Source organism: Myripristis murdjan, chromosome 17 (genome assembly GCF_902150065.1).
Source record: "Myripristis murdjan chromosome 17, fMyrMur1.1, whole genome shotgun sequence".
Lineage (NCBI taxonomy): Eukaryota > Metazoa > Chordata > Actinopteri > Holocentriformes > Holocentridae > Myripristis > Myripristis murdjan.
In genome coordinates this window covers 6455235-6476019 of record NC_043996.1, presented here as the reverse complement: position 1 = coordinate 6476019, position 20785 = coordinate 6455235, and the positions used below count along the sequence as shown (strand labels likewise).

Sequence of the window (20785 nt, the reverse complement as noted above, 5' to 3'; positions counted from 1 at the left end):
TTGTGAGATTTTGTTTTCCATACTCCACACTGACAGTGTATTTACTCTGTGTCATGGTCATGTCATCTTGATTGGATTAGATTGGGATTGTCTGCGACCTTTAACTTTTTTTTGACAGAACCAGGCATAGATTGCGCAGTGCCTTAGCTGTTTTTATGGCATTTGACCTGATCCTGTTATGAAATTGACAGTTTAAGCATTTAATGGGCATATCCTGAGAGGGTTACACATTGCATTCTGATGTGCAACATGTTAAATTAGTTTGTGGCATCTGGGTAGTCCTGCTGTTACATTCTCAGCATTGTGCTTGCTGTTATTGAAGGTTACTCATGGATATGCCGTAGCTGGCACTGTTACTGATCAATTGACCAAGTGAAGAGCAAGCAAAGCAGCATAGTGTTCTTCCTCTGTGCAAAATGGTGTGTAAAGGTTCATGAGGGATTTTACCAGGATACAGCTGAATTCAACATAAATTCTCATTATAGAAACACTACATTGTTTTTAAAATCTGCAGTAACACTTAACAGTCCACTAGGTGTCAGAAAAGTGCAAGATTGGAGCTCAGTGCAGTCATAGTATTTGCCCCACTGCTGAGAAGTGTGTTGAAAACTAGTCCATATACACTGAGAATGTAAGTGGGGAACACCATAGTAAAGATAAACCTGGCCTCCACTGGTCTAGACAGGATGTGTGTTAGTTTGCCAGCAGCCTGCTCTGCTGTAAAATGCACCCCTCACTCAGTGCCGTAACAGAATAAAAAGCAAGGGGATTTTGCATGAAGCATTTATCTCCTCATCTTGTGTTTTCTTTCAGACCCATTCGTGAGAGTTAACCCTCTCTACAGCCATCTATCTCTCAAGTACCCACCCTTCCTCTCTTTCTTCAGCTTATTGTGTACCATGTACTGCTCTCTCCCTCGTCCGCTGCCTTGCTCCATCTCCTCGCTCTTGACGTTTATCCTGCAAAGCTCAGCAGTGCTCCTATGTAATTACAGCCCCATGGTCGCTGAGCAGAACATTTTTGTGCCCTGATGCAACTCTCTCTAACTGTGTGTGTGTGGCTGGACTCTGCAAGGCCCAGTGAATCCTTCGACCTGGCACCTCCCTGGCAACCCAAGAACGATTTTTCTAAGTAGAGCAACCTCGTTGGAATGAGGACACCGCAGAGAGATTTTACATTCGTGTTGTCTTTGATCTCACAACGACTGCTCATTTAGCACCCAGAGGTTACCTCGGTCCTCTCCTTGTTGTGATGGAGATGTGTGTGTCTCTGTGTGTTTGACTGTTTGTGCGTGCCAGGGAGTTGCAGTCTTTGAAGATAACAAGTTGAACTGCAGGGCAAAGTGATGATGTCTTGGGCGTATGGAAAGTTACAGATGATTGATTCTCTTGCCATGGAGGAGAGAGAGAGAGAGAGAGTGTGTGTGTGTGTGTTTCTGTTTAAGCAAAAGAGGTGGACCGGGATAAAGGAGAAGCTGGGAGGAAAAAAACTGTCAGTGACTTACAGTATTGTGGCAATATAAGTTTCCTCTGAAGATGCATCAACAGAGTTGGACAAAGATCTTAAAGGGGCATTAGTCTAGACTGTTACTGTAGAAATTCACATATCTTAGCAGCTTAAACCACAAACAACAGCTGGGACGTATTATTACCCCCCTTCCACACACACACACACACACATTCCCATCAAGACATCATATATTCATCCAAATAAAATTCTGGTGCTGGGTATGGTCATTAGCAGGAAATCTCTTTGCACACAAAGTGAAGACTCAGAGAAACCAAACACACCAGCGATGGTTGAACCTTCTCACGTCCACCTCCAGGTACCTCCAAAAAGAAATGTAGTTCACTACGTCTGTTTCGTGACATCTGGGTATTGAAGTTCTTCAAAATCAAAGACCTTGCTCGAGGAACCCTGCGACCATTTAGGGCTGCCAACGTGCAAAGCTGTCCGGTGCAGCTTTAACCCAAGCCAGGAGCAGCTTATCACGAGAAGCTTGACTCACCCAGCCATGTGGTACCAGCCCGTCCATTTGGGTTGGATATTCTCTTTAAACTGCGCTGTGGAACTTGGCCAACACGTTAATACCAAATGTGTTCCCAAATGTAAACACAGATTTTTTTATGGTAACTTTACATTCATGGCAGCCAAGCATTCACAAATGGAGTTACCTATGCATCACAACTTCAGAGTTTCTCAGAGCGGTTTTTCACAGTGTCTGAATGTGAATGGGAGTGAATTCTTTGACTTATAAGCTACCACTGCATATTCTGTACACAACATACTTGTAACGTACACATACAGTCGCTGTGCTCTTGATGAAATGTTAGCATAGGACTGGCATGGTCCTTTTAAGATTCTCAGCAAATCTGTGCTGGAAAGGACTGAGGGCAATGTTTCTGCAGTCATGGAAGTGACTCAAAACATTGTTTCTATAGTTGTGGGTCTTACAGCACCACTATGGCGACCGCTGGAGGACCACGGCAGACCACCTATGTCTGGGGTAGAGCTCAGGTCAAGGGTGCAGGCCTCCTGAGGTCTCCCCGACCAGACGGTCAGCTGAGCAAAGCCTGTCTTTGTTGATGAGTGGGCAGGAAAAACAAAAGTTTTTGGCACCGTAAGCAGTCCCTCCCCCTCCTCCTCTTCTCCTCCGCTCCTCAGTGAAACCACATAGGTCTTTGTGTCCAGTAGGAACTCAGCGCAGAGGCTCACCGAGCTCCGCTTTCAAAGGCAACCTCTGATGTGGCCTTTCTGAACTTGCCTCGCATGTCTCGCTGACTTACACTCAGACTTGAGCGTTTTCCTTGCCTGGTCTGTCTCCCATTTACCCATGGTTTCCCACACTGCCTCTCTCTCTCTCTCACACGCTCATAACTTTCATACATTTTCCTTTATTCTTTATTGAGGTGAAGCTGTCATGAACACACACGTCAGCAGGACGCAAAGTTTTTGCTCCATGATGAAAGGCAGCGATATCTCAATAGCTTCTCGTCGCCGCTCTCCTTAAAGTTCACCACACTTCCCTTGATATGTACACACACCCTTCCCCCTCCTCCCTCAGCCTTCCTCTCTTTCTCTCTCTCTCTCTCTCTCTCTCTCTCTCTCTCTCTCTCCCCTCCTCTTCTTTGTGATGACATGTATGGGCTTATGGAAACCAGATGTGGCCTGTTGCGATGAAGAGGCGGTGGGAGAAAAAGAAAAACCAAAGCATGGGGTTGTATGATGCTTCCTCAACACAGAGAGATGGAGGGTTGAGAGTAAGGGGTCTCAGGGCTTCTCTCTTGTGGTCTCCAGAGTGGAGGCAGTTATATATTTAGTCACCAGATGAAACGTGCCCACTATCCTGCCCAGGGCCCCGAGTGAAGCAGGAGGGGGTTTCCTTTAGGATATGCTTGGGTCAGAGGGAGGGTAGCTGGGCTTTGAGAGGAGCAGGGATTTGAGGGGAAGGGGCGGCCTGAATCAGCATGTGCTATGGGGGAAGTCTTTTCCTGCTTGGCTTGGGAAACCACTCCATATGCGACATGGGTTTAAAAAAAAAAAAAAAAAAAAAAAGGCAGCTAATGAGGTTAAAATGTTGATTGTTCAACTTCCTTGCACCTGTATTATTTTTGCCCACACAATACCACAATACCTTATTTCACCATTTACGCCCTCTATACCACACCCAGTTTAAAGTGCAGACATTGTGTCAAGTGTAGCCAAAAAGCACGGTCATGCAGCTTTACGCTGATAGCCATATGCAGATTCAGCAGCGAAGAGGGGGGGAGAGATGGGCAAAAAAAAAAAAAAAAAAATCACATGGCTAAGAAAACAAAGTGAAAGATCAGAGAGCAAACATTTTGTAAAATATATGAGGAAACAGAGGGGAAAGAGAGATTAACAGGTCTAGGGCACACACATGCAGACTTTAACTGATGAGGGAGAAGCATTATTCCATGTTTGACTAAATGGATAAATAAGATACTGGCATGCAATTTCTAAGACAATAAAATATTATTAGATGTTTGCTGTCATCCGCTGGCAGTGAATAAACTCTGTGAGTGTGTGTGTGTGAGAGAGAGAAATAGAGAAAGAGAAAGTTGGGAGTAGTTCAACACTTGCTGTTGCACCTGAACCTTTTTAGAGAGAGTGTAAATATTTCATCCTCTGTTTTAAAGTCAGAAAAAAAGTGTTCCAAAATCTGGAATTTGAAAGCCCCTTTACGCTCTGTCTCTGTATATGATGTGTGTGTGTGTGTGTGTGTGTGTGTGTGTGTGTGAGGCTACGGAGAACAACAGATGGCAAGCACTCCTTTCCTGTTTGTTGTATTAGTGCTTGGTGCAGGATGTGGCACAGCCTTGGCTGTTGGAAAATCAAAACCATGTGTAACCTATATAGGCACATACCAGGTCCCTTCAGAGCTGCCCCCTTTCCATCATCCCACATCATCGTTACCGGGCAGGCTGCAGCGCAAACCTGTCATTCAATGGGAAAGTTTCCGAGTCCTCACTTTTGGCTCGGTCATGGTAATTATCATATGTCATTCGGCTTGGCTGTCATGCGACACAATGGGTCAGAGTAGGACTTTCCCCTTTTTAAAAGTTTCCATTCATTAGCCTGCGGGCTATATGCACTGAGTGCAACAGGCACAGGAAGTGTCCAGTGAAGAGAAAGAGAAGAAAACAAGGAATTTCCACTTGCCAGTAAAGTTTGTTGGGTGGAATGCAGTCCAGACTGAGGGGGAAGATGTACATTGAGATCAGTGTGTTTGATATGGGCTACTTGGCGCGGAGGGGGCAATGGATGAATGTGTTTGTACAAGGATGAATGGATTTGCAAAAGCTTATCTACATGATATAGATCCCCCTTCATTAAAAGAGGACAAACTGCAGGTTGGATTGACACAGAGCGCTGGGATCTGGGCTAGAAAAACTATCGCACACTTTTCTTTTATTTAGGTGAAGGGAGAAGGAGCAGAGTGGAAATGGCTGGGAAAGGCCAAGGCATTGTGGTGTGGTCTTTTGTTGGGCTTTGTGAAAGAAAGAAAGTGAGTCATTTTACAGACAGTGAAGAAAAGCTCTCCGGTTACACAGAGAGAAGAAAGACAGAGGGAGAGGGAGAGAGAGAGAGAGAGAGGGAGAGAGAGGGAGAGAGGAGCAGTGGGGAAGAATATGCTGAGGTTGTTTTTTTTTTCATTCTGCAGAATCAGCTGGGTAAGACAGAACACAGAAAACATCAAATAGTGACACGCAACTAGATGCCTGACATATGTATGTGGGTCACAGGGATGAGACGAGCAGGAAAAACGCCTGGGGGTGGCACTCAAAATGGTTGGACACGCACGCGCACAAACCGCTGAAAAACACTGACAAGCAGGAAAACAAACGCCAAAAACACAACTGGCTTTTCACAAAAAAAAAAAAAAAAAAGTTCCCCATGGCCTCGATACGGTTGAAACGCCCAACAACCCCCCCCAACCCCAGGCTGACTCCCATCCCCCATCCCTCATCCCTGTGTCCCGCTGTGTGTCTGGCCCTCGAGATGCAGTTGGAATTCCAGATGTTGTTCATGGAATTCTGCTCCATCTCTGGCCTCCAAATGTGACTTAACCCTCCTCACTCCTCCTCCAGCACCCCATCCCCCACACACAAGCCTCGTGACTCTCTCCCGAGCCCCGGCGCTGCAAAACACTGCAGCAAAATGGAAACAAATGGGCGCCCTAAATCATTTTAGCACAATAGGAAAATACCTCATCATTTTAACTGCATAAAGCTCGTCACTGTAATCATAACATATCATAGAGTCACCGGCCCTCCCCTCCTCCTCTGCTGTTGTGCTCTGTCATATTTATACCTAATACTGGTGTGGCAGTTGTTCATTAGTGGGATCATTAAGCGGGAGTTGGGAGACGCCTTTTGCTTGCTGTTTGATCACAGACTTTTACTGGCTCGTGGCACATGGGTGTGCACACTCATGCATAAATAAAGGCATTTATAGTCGCACATGGTGGTGAACATGCGTGCGCGCACATGCACTTTCATGCACAAACACTGATTCTTTACTGCACTTGTGAGGACCTTCACTCACTGCACTCACTCTCTAATCTTGACCCTGTCCTTTACATGCCTGACCTTAAGTTGAAACCCAAGACCTAACACCTTAAAAAGGTTAAGAGTGATTTCCTGCTCTTTCTATCCTTATGAGGACACCAAAAGTGCACACCTTCTCTGTCAAGCCCTAGTAGCTGAAATATATTTTCCTGCTGCATGCAGCAGTGGGTTTACACAAAATACTCTTCATCCCTGTTTCTACTTAAGCCTTGGATCCAGCCTGCATTTTCCAGCCCAGTTTCTGTCCTGCCAGTTTCCGAGCCCCAGTAACGCAGAGTGGTGCGGTTGGGGAGCAAGAAACCTGGAGGTCCAGGAAGACTGGGGAAGCCCAGATGGAGAGACACGGCGATGTGGTCAACGTCAGAGAGAGGTATGAGGCAAATGTAAGAAGTCCAGGTGAGAGATGGACAGCGTGGAAGTTGTTAAGCCTGGTCCTTTAAACTATTGCGTGAGTGATAGATCACTAAAAAAACAGCTGCATTCTCTAAGCTCAGAGGAAGTGAGTGATACTAGTTAAGCACAAAGTGATTCCAGCGATGATGTCAGGAAAGGACAGAGAGGATTACGAAGAGAAAGAGAGAACTGTATACTGAGTGAAAATGAAAGCACAGGAGTACTTTTGAAATTACTTTATTTTGTAAGAAAAGGTAAAAATACGTGAAAAAAGACACAGGCACAATCTCATTGAGAAAACTAGATCATTATCATTATTATCATCAGCATTAGTATCATTATCGTTGCTATGAGACTTCTGATATCCCCTGACTAGTGATATAGGACACAGCACCATGATTTGAAAACTGTAAACAAGTACAATGACAAAAAGGAGTCATTTTCAGATCTTCAATTTATTTTCATTTGAGATGGATTCAGAAAAAAAACAATCAAGTTTCAAGAAAATATAACCCCCGTCCCATTCACTGTCCCCAAATATAAAATTAAGGCCACTTTCAAAACTGTATGTCACTGTCCAGCAGGACTTTTTAATGACAATGTACAAAAAAAAAAAAACACATTCTATACACGGAGGACAACAACAACAATAGTAATAGTCATAATAATAATGACAACATCATTGATAATAATAATAATCATTAAAGACATTGATATGAAAAAGAAATATTAAGGACACAGTCATATTTATTGCTTGACTCTCATATGAGTGTTTCTCATGCTTCATAAGGACGTCGGCTAATGTTTTGCTTGCCTTTTATGGTTCATACTGGCTCTGACACGGTGCCTTCCTCGAATAAACACAATGACTACGCCACTGTGGTTTGCAAATGTGCGTGTGTGTGTGGGTGTGTGTGTACGTGAGCTGATGTGTACATGCTAACAAAGGATCAGAAAGAACAATCAACACGCTGTTTGTATGCTTTACACTAAGGAACATGCTAGAAATGGGCGACATGAAGATGCTGAACACTGCCGGTTCAAAGCTGAAATTCACAAGGACGCAAACACAGACCACTGACAAAACTAAAAATAAGACATTGAAAAAAGGCTAAAACAAACAGCGATGAGCTGGCGTCAACAACCACAAAGAAAGAGAGGGAGGGAGAGAGAGAGAGAGAGAGAGGGAGAGAGAGGGAGAGAAGGAATTAGAAAATGGAAGAGTTTGGAAATAGAGGGATGGAGTGGTTGAGAGAAAGAGCAAAAGGAATCTCTTCAATGTTTTCTTTGGCAGGGGTAGAGACATTTTAACATGAAATATAAGTCTAGTGTTCTGCTTTCTGCTCTTTCCTTCTCTCTCTCTCTCTCTCTCCTGTTTCGTCTTTCTCTTTTTCTCCTGCTCCTGCTCAGATCTCCGTTCAGCATTTCTTTCCACTCTGTCTCTGCCCCTCCCTCTCTGCTCTTTCTCTCTCTCTCTCTCCCTCCCCTGCTCCTCTGTCTAAACCTTGTCCAGTAGAGATCGTTGGCAGTAGAGGAGTCGGCGTGGGGTGCCGTACCGACGGAAAAACACCAAGGCTGCCAGCGTTGCGATCACACACACCAACAAAAACAGCGGCACCACCACTGCCGCTGCGCCCCCGCCGCTGCTGCTCCGGCCCTCCTCATCCACCTCAATAATGATCACCTCTGTATCCTCCTGCTTCTCCTTCTCTTTGTCCACCTCCTTCTCTCTCTCCCTGTCCCTCTCTCTATCCCTAGTTCTGTCCTTATCTTCCCTCTCCTTGTCCTTCTCCTTCTCCTTCTCCTTGTCTTTGTCATGTCCGCCTCCGCCGCGTCCTCCGTCAGTCTTGGGGTCTTCATTGGGGCAGCCCATCCAGTCACGGAGGGCCGACTTGGGGTATCCCGGCTCCACGCGCATATTCTGGTTGTTGAATTTCCAGTACTTGTTGGCTTTGTAGAAGTAGGTGTACGCTGAAGATCAAAACAATGAAAGAAAACATCAGAAATGCATTTTTTTCAGATTTATTGTTATCTTCACTTGAATGATCCGATACTGATTCTTTAAAATCCAGAGATCAATCTTTTTCATCTATTTTCATCTATGCCTTTTTTCAGTGGATTTTTGAAGGCTTTTGCTAAATGTTATTTGTAGCCTGCCTCCTGTCCTGCAGGTGATGTCTGCTGCACTACTAGCCTACGGAGGCTCAGTTAACCAAATTTCAAGTCTTGAACAAATGAATGCACAATGACTGGAGCTATCCCCTGAAGCCAGCACCATCAAGCCAAAACAGAGATGTCTTCATGCATTCTTGATTTAGAATCCATGATGGTAAGGAAGAATTAAACAAAGGTAAAGCTATATGCAAGCTGCAAAACTGGTATTGTAACTGAAGTATCTCTAAATGGATCAATATGGAATCAAATCGATTGAAATTGGTACTGAATTGAATTGGGACCTTGTGAATTGGAACTGAACTGAAGCGAGAAATGAATGCCAAGATGCAACCCTACTTTAAACAATAAAAAAGGAAGAACTACAAAAAAAGACATGTTTTTCAGGAAGCATTGGGTATCTCCTACCAGCACACCGGGCTACAAGAAAGAAATCTGAATAAAGGAAGTTGAAAGTAAGAGACATTTGTCCAAACGCCATCCTTACCCTGATCTTTGCTCATGAAGGCAGCCTTGATGTTGTCTGGCACTCCTTGCCACACGCTGATAGATTTTGGATAGCCATCGTCAACGGTTCGCAAGTCTTCATTGAAGCGGTAATACCTAGAGAGATGAGACAAAGAGCAGGAAGGCAAAGAGAGGAAGGGCTGCAGTGAGTTAAGCGTGCGTGTTTCCTTAGTGCCTCAGGGAATGTGGCAGCTGGTGAGGTCTGCCAGACTAGGTGGGCTTCAAACAGACAAAAGCACCTCAGAGAGATTGTTGTCCAGAATTAAGCCATGTACACACCCAGCATCAAAGGTTTTGCTGAAGCACCATGATGAACTGTTGTCTAATCATCCATGATCAGGGATGCACAAGAGGGAAAACCCATGTAAACTCTGTGGGCCCGATTTTGTATGTATGGAACAGAATTTAATCACTTTGGATTGTTATAATTGTGAGGATTCATGGTGAGTATCACAGTAAATAATGTCAAACTGAAGCTCTACGATAATTGGGTCTTCTGAGGACAATGTTAACATTTTTTGTTTGTTTGCCTTGTGGTGATTACTGACAATCATAGGATTAAAATCTCTCAAGGGTTGTTATCGCCATTGAATTCAAGTGTTTTGTACTTATTTGGTCAATGTTTCAAGTACGTCCACCTCTCAGAGTGACTCACTTACACAAATGGATATTTTTTGGGTTCAAGAGGTCAGCAATTTGTAAACTTCTGCATGGCAAAGTTGTGACATGTTGATACACACACACAAATTCACATAAATACAGAGGAATTTTTGACGAACTTGTTTGCTCTGAAGTAGTACGTCTGTCCAGTGGGGGTGTAGAAGAGAGCTGCGTCTATTCGGTCTTTAGGAAGCCCAGTGCCCATTTCCTTCAGATTCCGAGGGTAACCAGACTCCAGATTAGATTCAGAAAACACCCAGTATCTGTCGCCTACAGGCAGAGGAAGAAATGTGACCAGGGGAAAGGGAGGTGGTGGTGGATGACAGATAGCCAGGGACAGGGAGAAAAAAACAGTGAAAAAATGGTGAGAGAGAATTGCAAAAAGTTCACCCTCCGATCAAGACTGCTATCCTGCCAAATGAAAATAGATCAAAAGTTCTAGTCAAGATGTCAAACCAAGACGTACCTTTGAAGAAGGCAAATTTTCCATCTTCCCTTTCAAAAGCAGAGTTGATATGTGTGGGCAGGCCTCTCCAGAAGTGACCGATCGGCATGGGGTATCCATCTAGCACACGGTTGTGACGCACTCGCCAGAACCACTTTTCCTGAATGAAGAGAACAAAGACATTAATTCATTAATGTTTAAGTTGCAAGACCTGCTGGACTCTGTCAAATAGACAAATCTAACAATCCAAGGTATATTTACCTTGAAGACAAACATCTCGCCTCTGAGAATGGCAATGGTGTCAAAGTGTCCATCGCAGATGTTGGGGCCAAAGCGAGGTCCATCTGGGGAGTTGGGGGGATCGGGGGTGTGATAAGGTGTACGTGGCGTCACAGGAGGCGGTTGAGGGCCTGATCCAGACCCTGTGGGATATGTGGAAGGATATACACATGTTGAAAATGATGGTCTAATATAACACCTGGGGATGACCATAACCCTAACTTTATCTTTAAATGCAATGTATCATCTGTTGCCAATCCTTTTAAATGAGATGAAACTTTAATGGTGCTCCTGAATCGTTCCTAAGTTATGTTTGGAATAAAAGCAGATAGAGTCATTTTAAAATTTTCCTTGGCGATATGTTAGATGAAGGTCAGTTTAGCCCCTTCCACTCCAAACCCATAGTGTTGAGAATAATACAGCTGCTAAATAACGATACAGTATCCTCACTGACAATTGTTAAGAGTATGACTTGGTGGTAACCCACCATAAAGTTGCTGTATCCCTCGGCGGTCATCATCAGGAAGCTGGAAGTTCTCAGTGTCCATCCACTGGTAGAAGGGAGCCATGATGGCTGAGGGGTCGTTGGAGTGCTCCAGACCGAGGGCATGGCCCAGTTCATGGACCGCCACCAGGAACACATCATTACCTGAGACAAGCAAACATCACCATTAAAACACCATGTCAGAGCTCTGATAAGCCATATCCTTACCGCTAATACTATTAAGGTAAATTAATGGTTAACTCCAATTTTTAGTGTTTTTTTAATTTTATTTAAATGGCGGTAAGTAGGGAGGGAGACATGGAAGAGAATGCTGATTGGGTTTGGTCCTTTGCCATTGGGGTTGCACTTTGGGTTTTATAAGAGGGGGACTTTACCACTTGAATATCTCTAGCCACAAAAATGTTATGTTGTCTATGGCTGGTCACGGACAGCAACAGTTGTATCTTTTTGGTTAAGTTAAAGGGGTAATCTGCAGTATTTCGTGTTTATTTGGGCAATATCCAAAGGGGGGAGTTTGAGTTTTTGTTGAGTTTTTGTAGGTAGCCATGATCGCCATTGCTTTTATTTGTTCCAAAGCAATCACTGTTGCTACTGGAGGAAACATAAAACACATCACTTCCTACAGACCAGAGGGTTTTTCCAGTCTAGGAAAGACCCACTAGACACCGGGGTGTTTAGAACAACAAATTATAGGTTGAATTACTGTTGTGTTATCGCAATTGGCGAGAATATACAAAAACAGTCATCTTCTATAAAAGAAGAGATTATAACTTTAAAACTGTTTCCTCATAGAGCGTCACAAATAAGTCTGTAAATCAAAAATAAAATCAACCACGTGCTGAGTGAGGATGTTTTTGACTCATTTAGCTGACACTGCAGGATCACACCAAAGTCAAGTGTCTGATACACTCCCAAAATAATCCACTTCTGTGTTTCTCTCATGTAACATAACCCAAGGACACACACTCACAGGTTGGGACCTGTTGCTGCTTTTTATGTTTTGCTCACAACAGCAAAAGAGACTCCTGACTCCCCCAAAAGCGGGGGAACTCCCACCCATTAACCTTTTGTCCTGTCATCAGTTTTGAAAGGAATCATTTAAGAAAAAAAAAGTTGTTTTGCAAAACATCCCACAGAGCCGCCACTCACCTAGAAGATCCCGGTTTCCAATAGTCCAAGGCTCGGCTGCATCGAAGTGGGTGTCTCCCCCGATGCCGTTACCGGGGAAGTAGGCGTGCGCCAAGAAACCCCCCTCGCCATCAAATGGGCTGCTGTCACCATGGAAACCCTCCGCAAAGAAGAGCATGATGTCGGCAAATTCCTCCACCTTGTCTCTTATGTAGCTGTAAGGGATCTCCCTGAAACGCAGCGGGGTGATGCTCTCCCAAACCTTGAAGGCCTTCCTGATGGCCTCATGGGTCTCATACTCACCCACCTTAGGGGTGTAGTTCTGAATACTAACCAGCGGAAGGGTGGGGAGGGAGACAGAGAGAGACAGAAGAGAGTTTTGGTCAGACATGGCACATAATAGATTACATGATGGGAGATGGGGAAGATGAACACGATAAAAAAAAAATTGCAAAAAGGCTAGAAAAAGAAGGCAGGCTGTTATGAATCAGATATGGGGAGCTTCTGAGAAGTGGGTATAAATAGAGTTGTTTTTTTTTCGATATTGCTCAAATGTTTTCTTCCTCTCTATGTTTTTTTCCTTCATGGTTGGAAAACTGCCTCAGTTTCTCAATAGTTATCTCAGTAGTTTGAATTGTATCTCATGAGTTCACTTATCTAGTCTTTTTTAGCTTTATTCCAAAAAAAAAAAAAAAATTGTACAGGGAAGGTAAAAACCCAGAGAGGCTTACACAGTAACACAAAAGGAGGAAAATGATAAAGCAAGATATGAAACTGACATGGGAAATAAAATAAATCAAATGAACCTCCTCAAACAGTTTTATCTCTCAAGCAGACATCATGTCTCAGCTCGTTTTTGCGCCAAGGAATGCTGACTTACGAGAAAGTGATGTCTCTCTTGTTCCACTTCAGGCCCTGGATGGCGTATCGTTTCTTCCTCAGGTTGCTCTTCAGCTCGGCGCCAAACTTATCTGGCACGCCACAGCGCGGCCGCCTCATGGCCCTGCCAGACACAAGACGCGCTCCAGTCAAAACGCTTGGAAAAAAAAATACTCTTTTGTATTCCCTCTTACCTACTGGGCCTTGTTTGGAGGCTGCACATGTGTTGAAACAACTGTTTAAGCTCTTGCCATTGCTTTGTTCTTTTTCAAATTGCATCACAGACATCAGGAGGTAAATTCAGGTCAAATCCGGCAGGAATGAGACACTTCACTCTTCAACAACTGTGTTTTTCAGTGTGCATTGTAAAGTTTATTGTCTTACTCAATAGTGTTGGTGTCGATGGAACCGGTGACGGTGAGCCCGTAGAACCTCTGCATGGCGGCAATGGCTGAGGAGATGGAGTGAGGGGAGCGGAGGGCATGAGTCCTCATGTCCCCTGGCGGCAGGTAACCGTACTGCTGCAGCCATGACTGGTGAAGCAAAGCAATAAGGATAACAGTACAGATCAACAGTGTGACTCATGAGAATCACTGCAAAAAAGAAACCAAGGAAACCCCAGTCTCAGTCTGCAGATGGAGGTAAAAACAAGCACATAAATTACAAACAGGCACAGGAATATATCACATCATATCTGAAGAATATGACAACATCCAAAACCAGGGAAAAACAGCTATTTTGAATGATGTTGATGGGGTATCAGTTACAGGGATTACAGGTTCTTCTGCTGTTGCATCTCTGGGCAGTGGGATGTCTTTTCAATTAGGCAAGCACAATCAAAATACATTCCACATTGACAGGGAAAACAAACTCTTAAATAACGTCTTTCTGTGTTTTTGTATCTTCTGGCCTGTAGCGGCAACATCATTTCAAGCGCCTGGCTCGGCTCCAGACGATGACTAAGTACTGAGCTATTCAACCATCAAGTGCTAGCTCTCCAGTGAATGTGTGCACTGTAGCTGCCCGAAACTAAGCTCAGCCTTGAAAGAACTGGGCCGAGCTTAAACCCAAAGAGCTGCAAAGGCAAACAAAGGCGACTCGTGTTGCAACAAAAGCCCTGAAAGGCAGAAACTGCACAAGGAAATTCCCCTCAGTGAGTTATAGATTAACCGCAGTGTCTGCACTGATGTTACACAGTGGCTACTTATTTGTGTTTTCATGTTCTGCCACCAGTATAACTAAAGTCAGGCCTACTGTCTACCTCATTTAAAATGAAAGCTGCCTATTTTTTTTTTTTTGCATTTAAGCATACATTGTGAATCTTGTTAATTTAGTCTAGAAAAAGAAATTCAATGGTGCTCTGGAGACGGGACTAGGAGAAAGCTGTGTCTTCAAAAAAATGGATAGCACCACAAAATATCCAGATCCAAGCAGTCAAGTGGATTGCAAAAAGTGAAAACGCCTTTATTCTGAGGGCTACATGGTTAAAAATACTCCATAATTAAACATACACCAACGCGAATTGGCAAAATATGCCTTACTCAGGACGCCTTGATTATTTAGTGTTCCAGATCCCTAAACTAAACTTGACCTTACTTTCCCCTGGAACTAACTCCAGCGCTGGTTTGACATCTGGACCGGTGCCAGCGGCCCGTTTCCATACTTCTCCCACACAGTTTCTCCAATACTGAAATTTGAAGGTGAAAAACAACACTGAGGCTATTGTGAGCGCAGTGAAAGCCAACCACTTTGATATTCTCCTATACACACATCCTGAGGTGAGCAAGTCCACTGAGCTGGTAATACACACCCAGGATGTGTTTTATGGCTTGGAAATACAGTCGACTTCACCGACTTTGCACAAACACGAAGCCTGCCTGTCAGAAAAAAGAGCAACGTGGACACTTATTGCTGCCAGTGAATCCCGTTTGACACTGACATTTTGGTTTGTTTTGTTTGAAAATGTGTGTGTGTGTGACAGGGAGATAGATAGGGAGTGTCCCGGGGTCAGACTCTGACGCCTTTCGCAACCTCAACCAGTGTCTCCAGTGGAGGAGCAGCGTCAGCCAGTAATTTCGCTGGGAATTTTCTTTCTCGTTGCATCCAAACCTCAAAGTCAAAATCTCCCCCCGCGTCCCGGTCTCTGTCTTCCCCTCCTCCTCCCTCCCTCCCTCCCTCCCCCTCTTCTTCTCCTCTCTTTCTCTTATGGAAAACCCGGAGACTTGAGGGTAAATAGTTATGAACAACCACACCCAGAGAGCGCTGAGCTGTTCAATTATTGCTGCACACCCTATCTGCCGGGAGACAGGGTAGAGTCAGTGAGCATGATGAGGACAACAGGGGTTGTGTTGCTAAAAAGCCACTGCCATTTCAGCATTTTTCAGTGTCAGGCTTCACTCTTATTAGATTGTAAATTTCTCCCAAGAAATGTGCAGTAAACACTGGATGTGTTCGTGCAGACTTGCACGTAACACTGCCTCGCTCGCACTGGTTATCTGAGCAAGTTTGAATGCGAATGCTCATGCATGGCTGCTTGTGCAGCCTCGTCTAACAATGCACGCGCTGAGCAGAAGCGAATGGAAACTGAGGAGGGCCTTCATGTCCGACGTCTAATCTCCCTCCGTCTCTCAGGGAGGCCTAGAGCTCTCGGTGTTTAGACTTCACCCCTTGAATGAGTCCTTTCTGGTTCTGACTCACCCATGGAGCTCCACTGGACACATAAAGCCTCACTGTTTGACACTGTTACAGCACATCCACATGAGCGGGGAAAGAGAGGAAAGATGGAAGTGAGTTGCACCGGGAGGTCATAATTAAGACTCATTATGAGACAATTTGCAGTTTGACGATTTTCCTTGCATAAAAGAGCGTGCTTTTCACTTTACTCCTGAACACAAGCAAAGAGAATCGTCAAATCGAGTTTTCGAAGTGTAACAATAAACTTTATTCTTCCCTCTCACTCAGTTGCTTGGTGTTTTTATACAAAGCCCTAACTTTGCCTTGTGTTCGGTCAAAAGACTGCTGTTGAGTGACACTGAATACTTGTTTCAACCGTAGAACTCCCACGCCTCTTACACGGGTCCCTCAGGTGACTCGACAAAGTCTTATTCACCATGGCGCTGGGTTATTTTTGACCACACTAATGAGTTGAGTAACTACAGCCGTGGCAGAAAGAGGAAATGGTCACTTTATTTATAGTGGCATAGGAGAAGACAGTCGAAAGCTAACACAGGTTTTTGATGTGGACCGCTTAAAGCTGTGGCGCGGAAACTTTCCAGTGCCGGAGTCATGATTGCTGTTCCACTGATTGAGAATGAAACAAAAACGATGCAGGGCCAAGATGCTTTGGAGAAGAAGCCGGGCCAATGGGGATTAGAAGGTGAAGGGCGCAGCTCGCCCGCCTACATCGATGTGTGAGTTTCTTCATGGAATGGAAGATCCACAAGAGCGGTTGCTATGCATGTTGGTAGGCTGAGCATAAGCGCTTCTTCTCTTTTTTTTTCGCATAGGATGAGAAAGAGAGAAGCAGGGATTGCATTTCAGAAAAAGAAAAAGAGTCAGTTGTTCCGTTCGGTGAGGGCCAATGGAAAAAAACTCTGGTCAACAGATGGGAGGCCAGTGGAGGCATATACTGCTCCTCATTACACATCCACTCACATCATCCAAAGAGCTGCAGGATTATGTCAGATGGCATTAAACTATGAAATGAAATTGCTCCTAGTTCGCTTGTAAGAACTCATTATTAGCTGTTACGCTGTGAAGGTGTGAGTGAGGGCATGTGTGCATATGTGTGTGTGGGCGGCATTCAATTTTTGGCTCTTTCTCTTTGCACTGATGCTAGTGCTGCTCCTCTAGGAAGACATTAGCAAGAGAAGCAACCCCCTGACCTCTCGAATTTCTAAGCACAAATGCAGAAACAAACTTGCCCTCGGCGTGCATGCGCGTGCTCCCCAGCTGCTGTCTATGAAAACAACCCTCCTCTGGCCAATAGCAATAAAAACCCAGTGACAATAGAAGATTGGAAAAACACGTGTTGCTGCCAAAGTCATTTGAGGCAATAAGTCAGTGCTGAGCAAATCTTAATGACAGGAATTTGTCTTTGGGAAAAAAAAAAGGACCCCGCCTGAAATCGCCTCATTTTGGGTTTGGTTAAAAATCATATGTTTCGCTTCCGCTGAGAACAGGAAATGAGACAACGACTCAGCCTATTACCTTATTTCCTCTGACACCTTCCTACCTTTCCTCAGGGAGGCCGGGCTCAGGCCACCCACTGGTAATCATCAGGATGTGGCTTTGTTTGAACACTATACATCCTCCCTTCCTGCCTTCCTCCCTCCAAACAGTCAGTAACACGAGTGGACTCCACGCTCAGGCTTTTACCCATCAAAATCATCTCCGTTTCTTCTCAGGAGAGAGACATGGAGTCATTCGGGGCCTATGAATGAAGACTATGATTTACATCCTGTCCTATTCAGCCGGCTAATTGCCAATTACATCACTGCCATCACGACAATGCCCCCCTTTCTTGTCTTCTGTCTTTCAAGCGGCTGCCACAGCACCCTCACTGTCTTTGCCTCATTCTGTCATCTCCCTCTCATTTCATCTCTGTTTATCTCCTGCTGGACTAAATGACCTCAACTGGTGGCCATGTTTCCATTTCTTCTTTTTTTATTTTCATAGAATGGTATTTTGTGGTTCTCATAACGGATTTTATTTTGCATTTTTCATAACGGAGTAAAAAAAAAACCTAACCATCAACCATGTTTCCATTTCTGTGTGTGTGTGTGTGTGTGTGTGTGTGTGTGTGTGTGTGTGTGTAAGAGAAAATGTGTTCATCCAGGCATTTGCAGGTGTTAGTGAGTGTGTGTGTGTGTGTGTCCATGTGTCTGTGATTGGGCAAGTGTGTATGTGTGGTTGTTTGAACGTGTGGATGAATGTAACTGATTTGAGTGTGTGAATGTGTCTGTGTGTATGTGCATGCTCATGCATGTATATGTGCAGGCCTGTGTGTGTGAATGCAGACATGTGCAAACATGAATGTGTTTGAGTAAGCGAGTGTGTGTGTGTGTGTGTGTGCCAACATGTGTGCATTTGCACGGGTGTGCGTGTGTGTTCCGTGTTCCTCTATTTGTGCACCGGTGACGGTGTGTGTTGTCACACTCAGCTGGTCGCTGAGACATCAAGGTGCTTAAAGGCGAAGAGGAAATCCCCTGCCCACTTCCTGTCTCTGCCACAGACCACAGGAAATGACACGCCTACTGTGTCCTGACAACCCCCGACTGTCCTGAAACCCCCCGCCTCTCACATCACACACACACACACACACACACACATACACAACACAACCACACACTCAATTAAGTCCACTGTTAATTTAAACCATAAACACTCACTCAATAGCGGAATCAAGCTCCAAAATAGTGACTTGTGGTTTTTGGTGGGCAAGATGGCATCACAAACATCACTGCCTTGAAATACAGTAAAATAGGGACACAGGATGCAGTGGCACTGACTTATCCCAGCGCCATGAAAGGAGAGGAGGTGAATCACTAAATAAATTCAAAAGTATTGAACCGACTCATTGGCCAGACCAGTGTAAGCAAAAGTCTCTTGCTCCCTTTGCACAGTCGCTTACAGAAACTTGATCGTCGTTCTACTTAACTTGAAAGTCTAATCTAGGTCAGCGGAGTTGATTGCATTTTTTTTCCACTGGTACAGCTGGAAATATCATTCAGAGTCCATAGGCAGGATAAAATGATTACAAAGACATTTGGCGCCGGTATATGAGGTATCAAGATCATTCAGGCCTCTTGGCTCTTCAACCACACAAGCACAGATTGGATTTTTTTTTTTTTTTTTTTTAAAGATGCACAGACGCATGATGTCAGTCCATGCAGAGGGAAGCAGGTGTGTATGGGGTGTGTATATAGTCTTTCCTGTGTAATAAACAATGGACTTCCTCTGATTGCAACACATGGGATTGGTTGTGTGGGCTGGGAGGTTTGTTGACCAACAGGAAGGAAGAAGAGAACAGAAGAGAGGAGAACAGAATTTTGACAAGAAAAACTTTACAACATTATTGATAAAGCTACTTGGAGCTTATGCTTCAGCCTGGCAGGTTATTGGGAGTCTCTAATGCAAGGAACAAGCCTTCAAACTGTGCTGAGTGTTTTTCCATGGCTGACCGTGGCCGAGATGCTGCAGAACCTTTCACACTGTAAAAAAAAAAAAGAAAGAAAAAAAAAGCCTCCCCTCCCCCAGCCTGCTGAGCCGTAACTCAGGACAGATGTCCAAAATTACATCCCCGCATCCCTCTGAGTTTGAGTCTAGCCACAGCTCTCAATCCCCCCTCATCCCCACAAAAATTGCCTCTGTCTCTGCCCCTGACCACAATACAAGCCGAGGCATTTCTCCTCATTTGCCTTCCTCTCGCTCCCCTGCTTTCTGCCCTCTCAGCATTTCACGGGCTTTCACGAGTGCTATCATCATTATGGGCTGCTTCCTCTTAACCTGAGGTCAAAGCCCTTCCCAAGACCCGCTGCCAGCAGCAGGCCTGTGGAGCATAAATTATAGAAATGATTACCCCATGTCATCACATTGTATGTTTTTTTAGTTTTTTTTAGGTTTTTTTTTTTTTTTTAAACAAAACCTTCAAGATTGTCATTTTTTCATGAAACAAAGCCAGTATGTGATTATGTGCAACCAGAGGTTTATTGCTGGCATTATAAAACTGCAGATCAGTGACTGTATGTCTGTATGTATTTATGTATAGATCTGTATAAAACAGATTTCCCCCTCATGTTCATTCCCCTAAGGTTACAGGAATATTGCACTAAGGCTCTCACCTTTGACCCGCTTTCTTTTGGTTGCATGTATTGATCTAACATGTAATGGTTATTTTACTGTCCAGATCAAGGAAAATGCAGGTAAAATCTTACAGACAGCAACAAGACTTGATAGCACAGGACTAAAGCTGTAGTAATGTTGGTGTTGCTCACCTCTGGCTTGAACTCTCCCTGTGCGCTCAGCTCCCACACCAGCGCCAGCAGCAGCAGTCGGACAGGCGCTTTCAGCCCAAGTGCCATCCGGTGACTCTCCAAAAACAAAAAAAAATCAACAGCGACAAAAACAAAAAGACGGATCGTTCCCCCTGTGACACTTAACGCACTCTTGTTTTACTATTTGTCAGAACATCATCTGTTTATTTTAATTTATTTATTTATTTTAAAGATCCCTGCGACGAATTCCCTGGAGCTGAGCTTGGCGCGGAGCGGACACGCGTCTCCACAAGTTGTAGCTGTGCGTCTCTGCGACTTACAGTTGGGCTTTCTAAAACGACGGCTGGTCTCGGTCCAATCTGTGCATTCTTTCTTTGTCTCGACGATTATTAACGGAGATGCTGAAGTGAACCCGAGGAGGACGTTTCACACGGATATGCGCGTATTTCGTGTCCGAACTTCGCAGCTTGCGCTTCGCTCCAGATGTTGCAGCCGATTTGGCTTCATGAACCGGACTCTTCACTCCTGGCTGATGGTCTCTAGCTCTTCTCCTCGCTGTCTTCCCTTCCCTACGCTTCACTCGGCTTATTTTGATCCCCCTCTCCTCTCCTCTCTTGCCCCGCTGCAGACGTGGTAGTTTGATGTTCCCTGGAGGCCTTCGCTGGAAAATAGAGGGTTGTAAACCTCCCCCTTCTGCATTAGCCCATCCCTTCTGACACGGAGGGCTGGA

The 20785-nt window shown here is 44.6% G+C and overlaps 1 protein-coding gene and 1 long non-coding RNA gene across 2 annotated transcripts; one reads left to right on the top strand and one right to left on the bottom strand.

The window, feature by feature from the left end:
* The first annotated feature begins 2056 nt into the window (after positions 1-2056).
* Positions 2057-20715, top strand: LOC115375626 (uncharacterized). Its single transcript, XR_003929732.1, has 3 exons — positions 2057-2083; positions 7810-7815; positions 20599-20715. It is a non-coding gene; the product is annotated as an uncharacterized LOC115375626 (long non-coding RNA).
* Positions 6944-20683, bottom strand: mmp14b (matrix metallopeptidase 14b (membrane-inserted)). The gene is made up of 10 exons (XM_030075089.1): positions 20056-20683; positions 13445-13593; positions 13062-13184; positions 12203-12510; positions 11036-11197; positions 10531-10691; positions 10291-10429; positions 9944-10094; positions 9145-9260; positions 6944-8456 (listed from the first exon to the last, which is right to left on the bottom strand). The coding sequence occupies exons 1-10, from the start codon at positions 20140-20142 to the stop codon at positions 7984-7986; spliced, it is 1869 nt and encodes a 622-aa protein (XP_029930949.1). The 5' UTR covers positions 20143-20683; the 3' UTR covers positions 6944-7983.
* Positions 20716-20785: the final 70 nt, after the last annotated feature.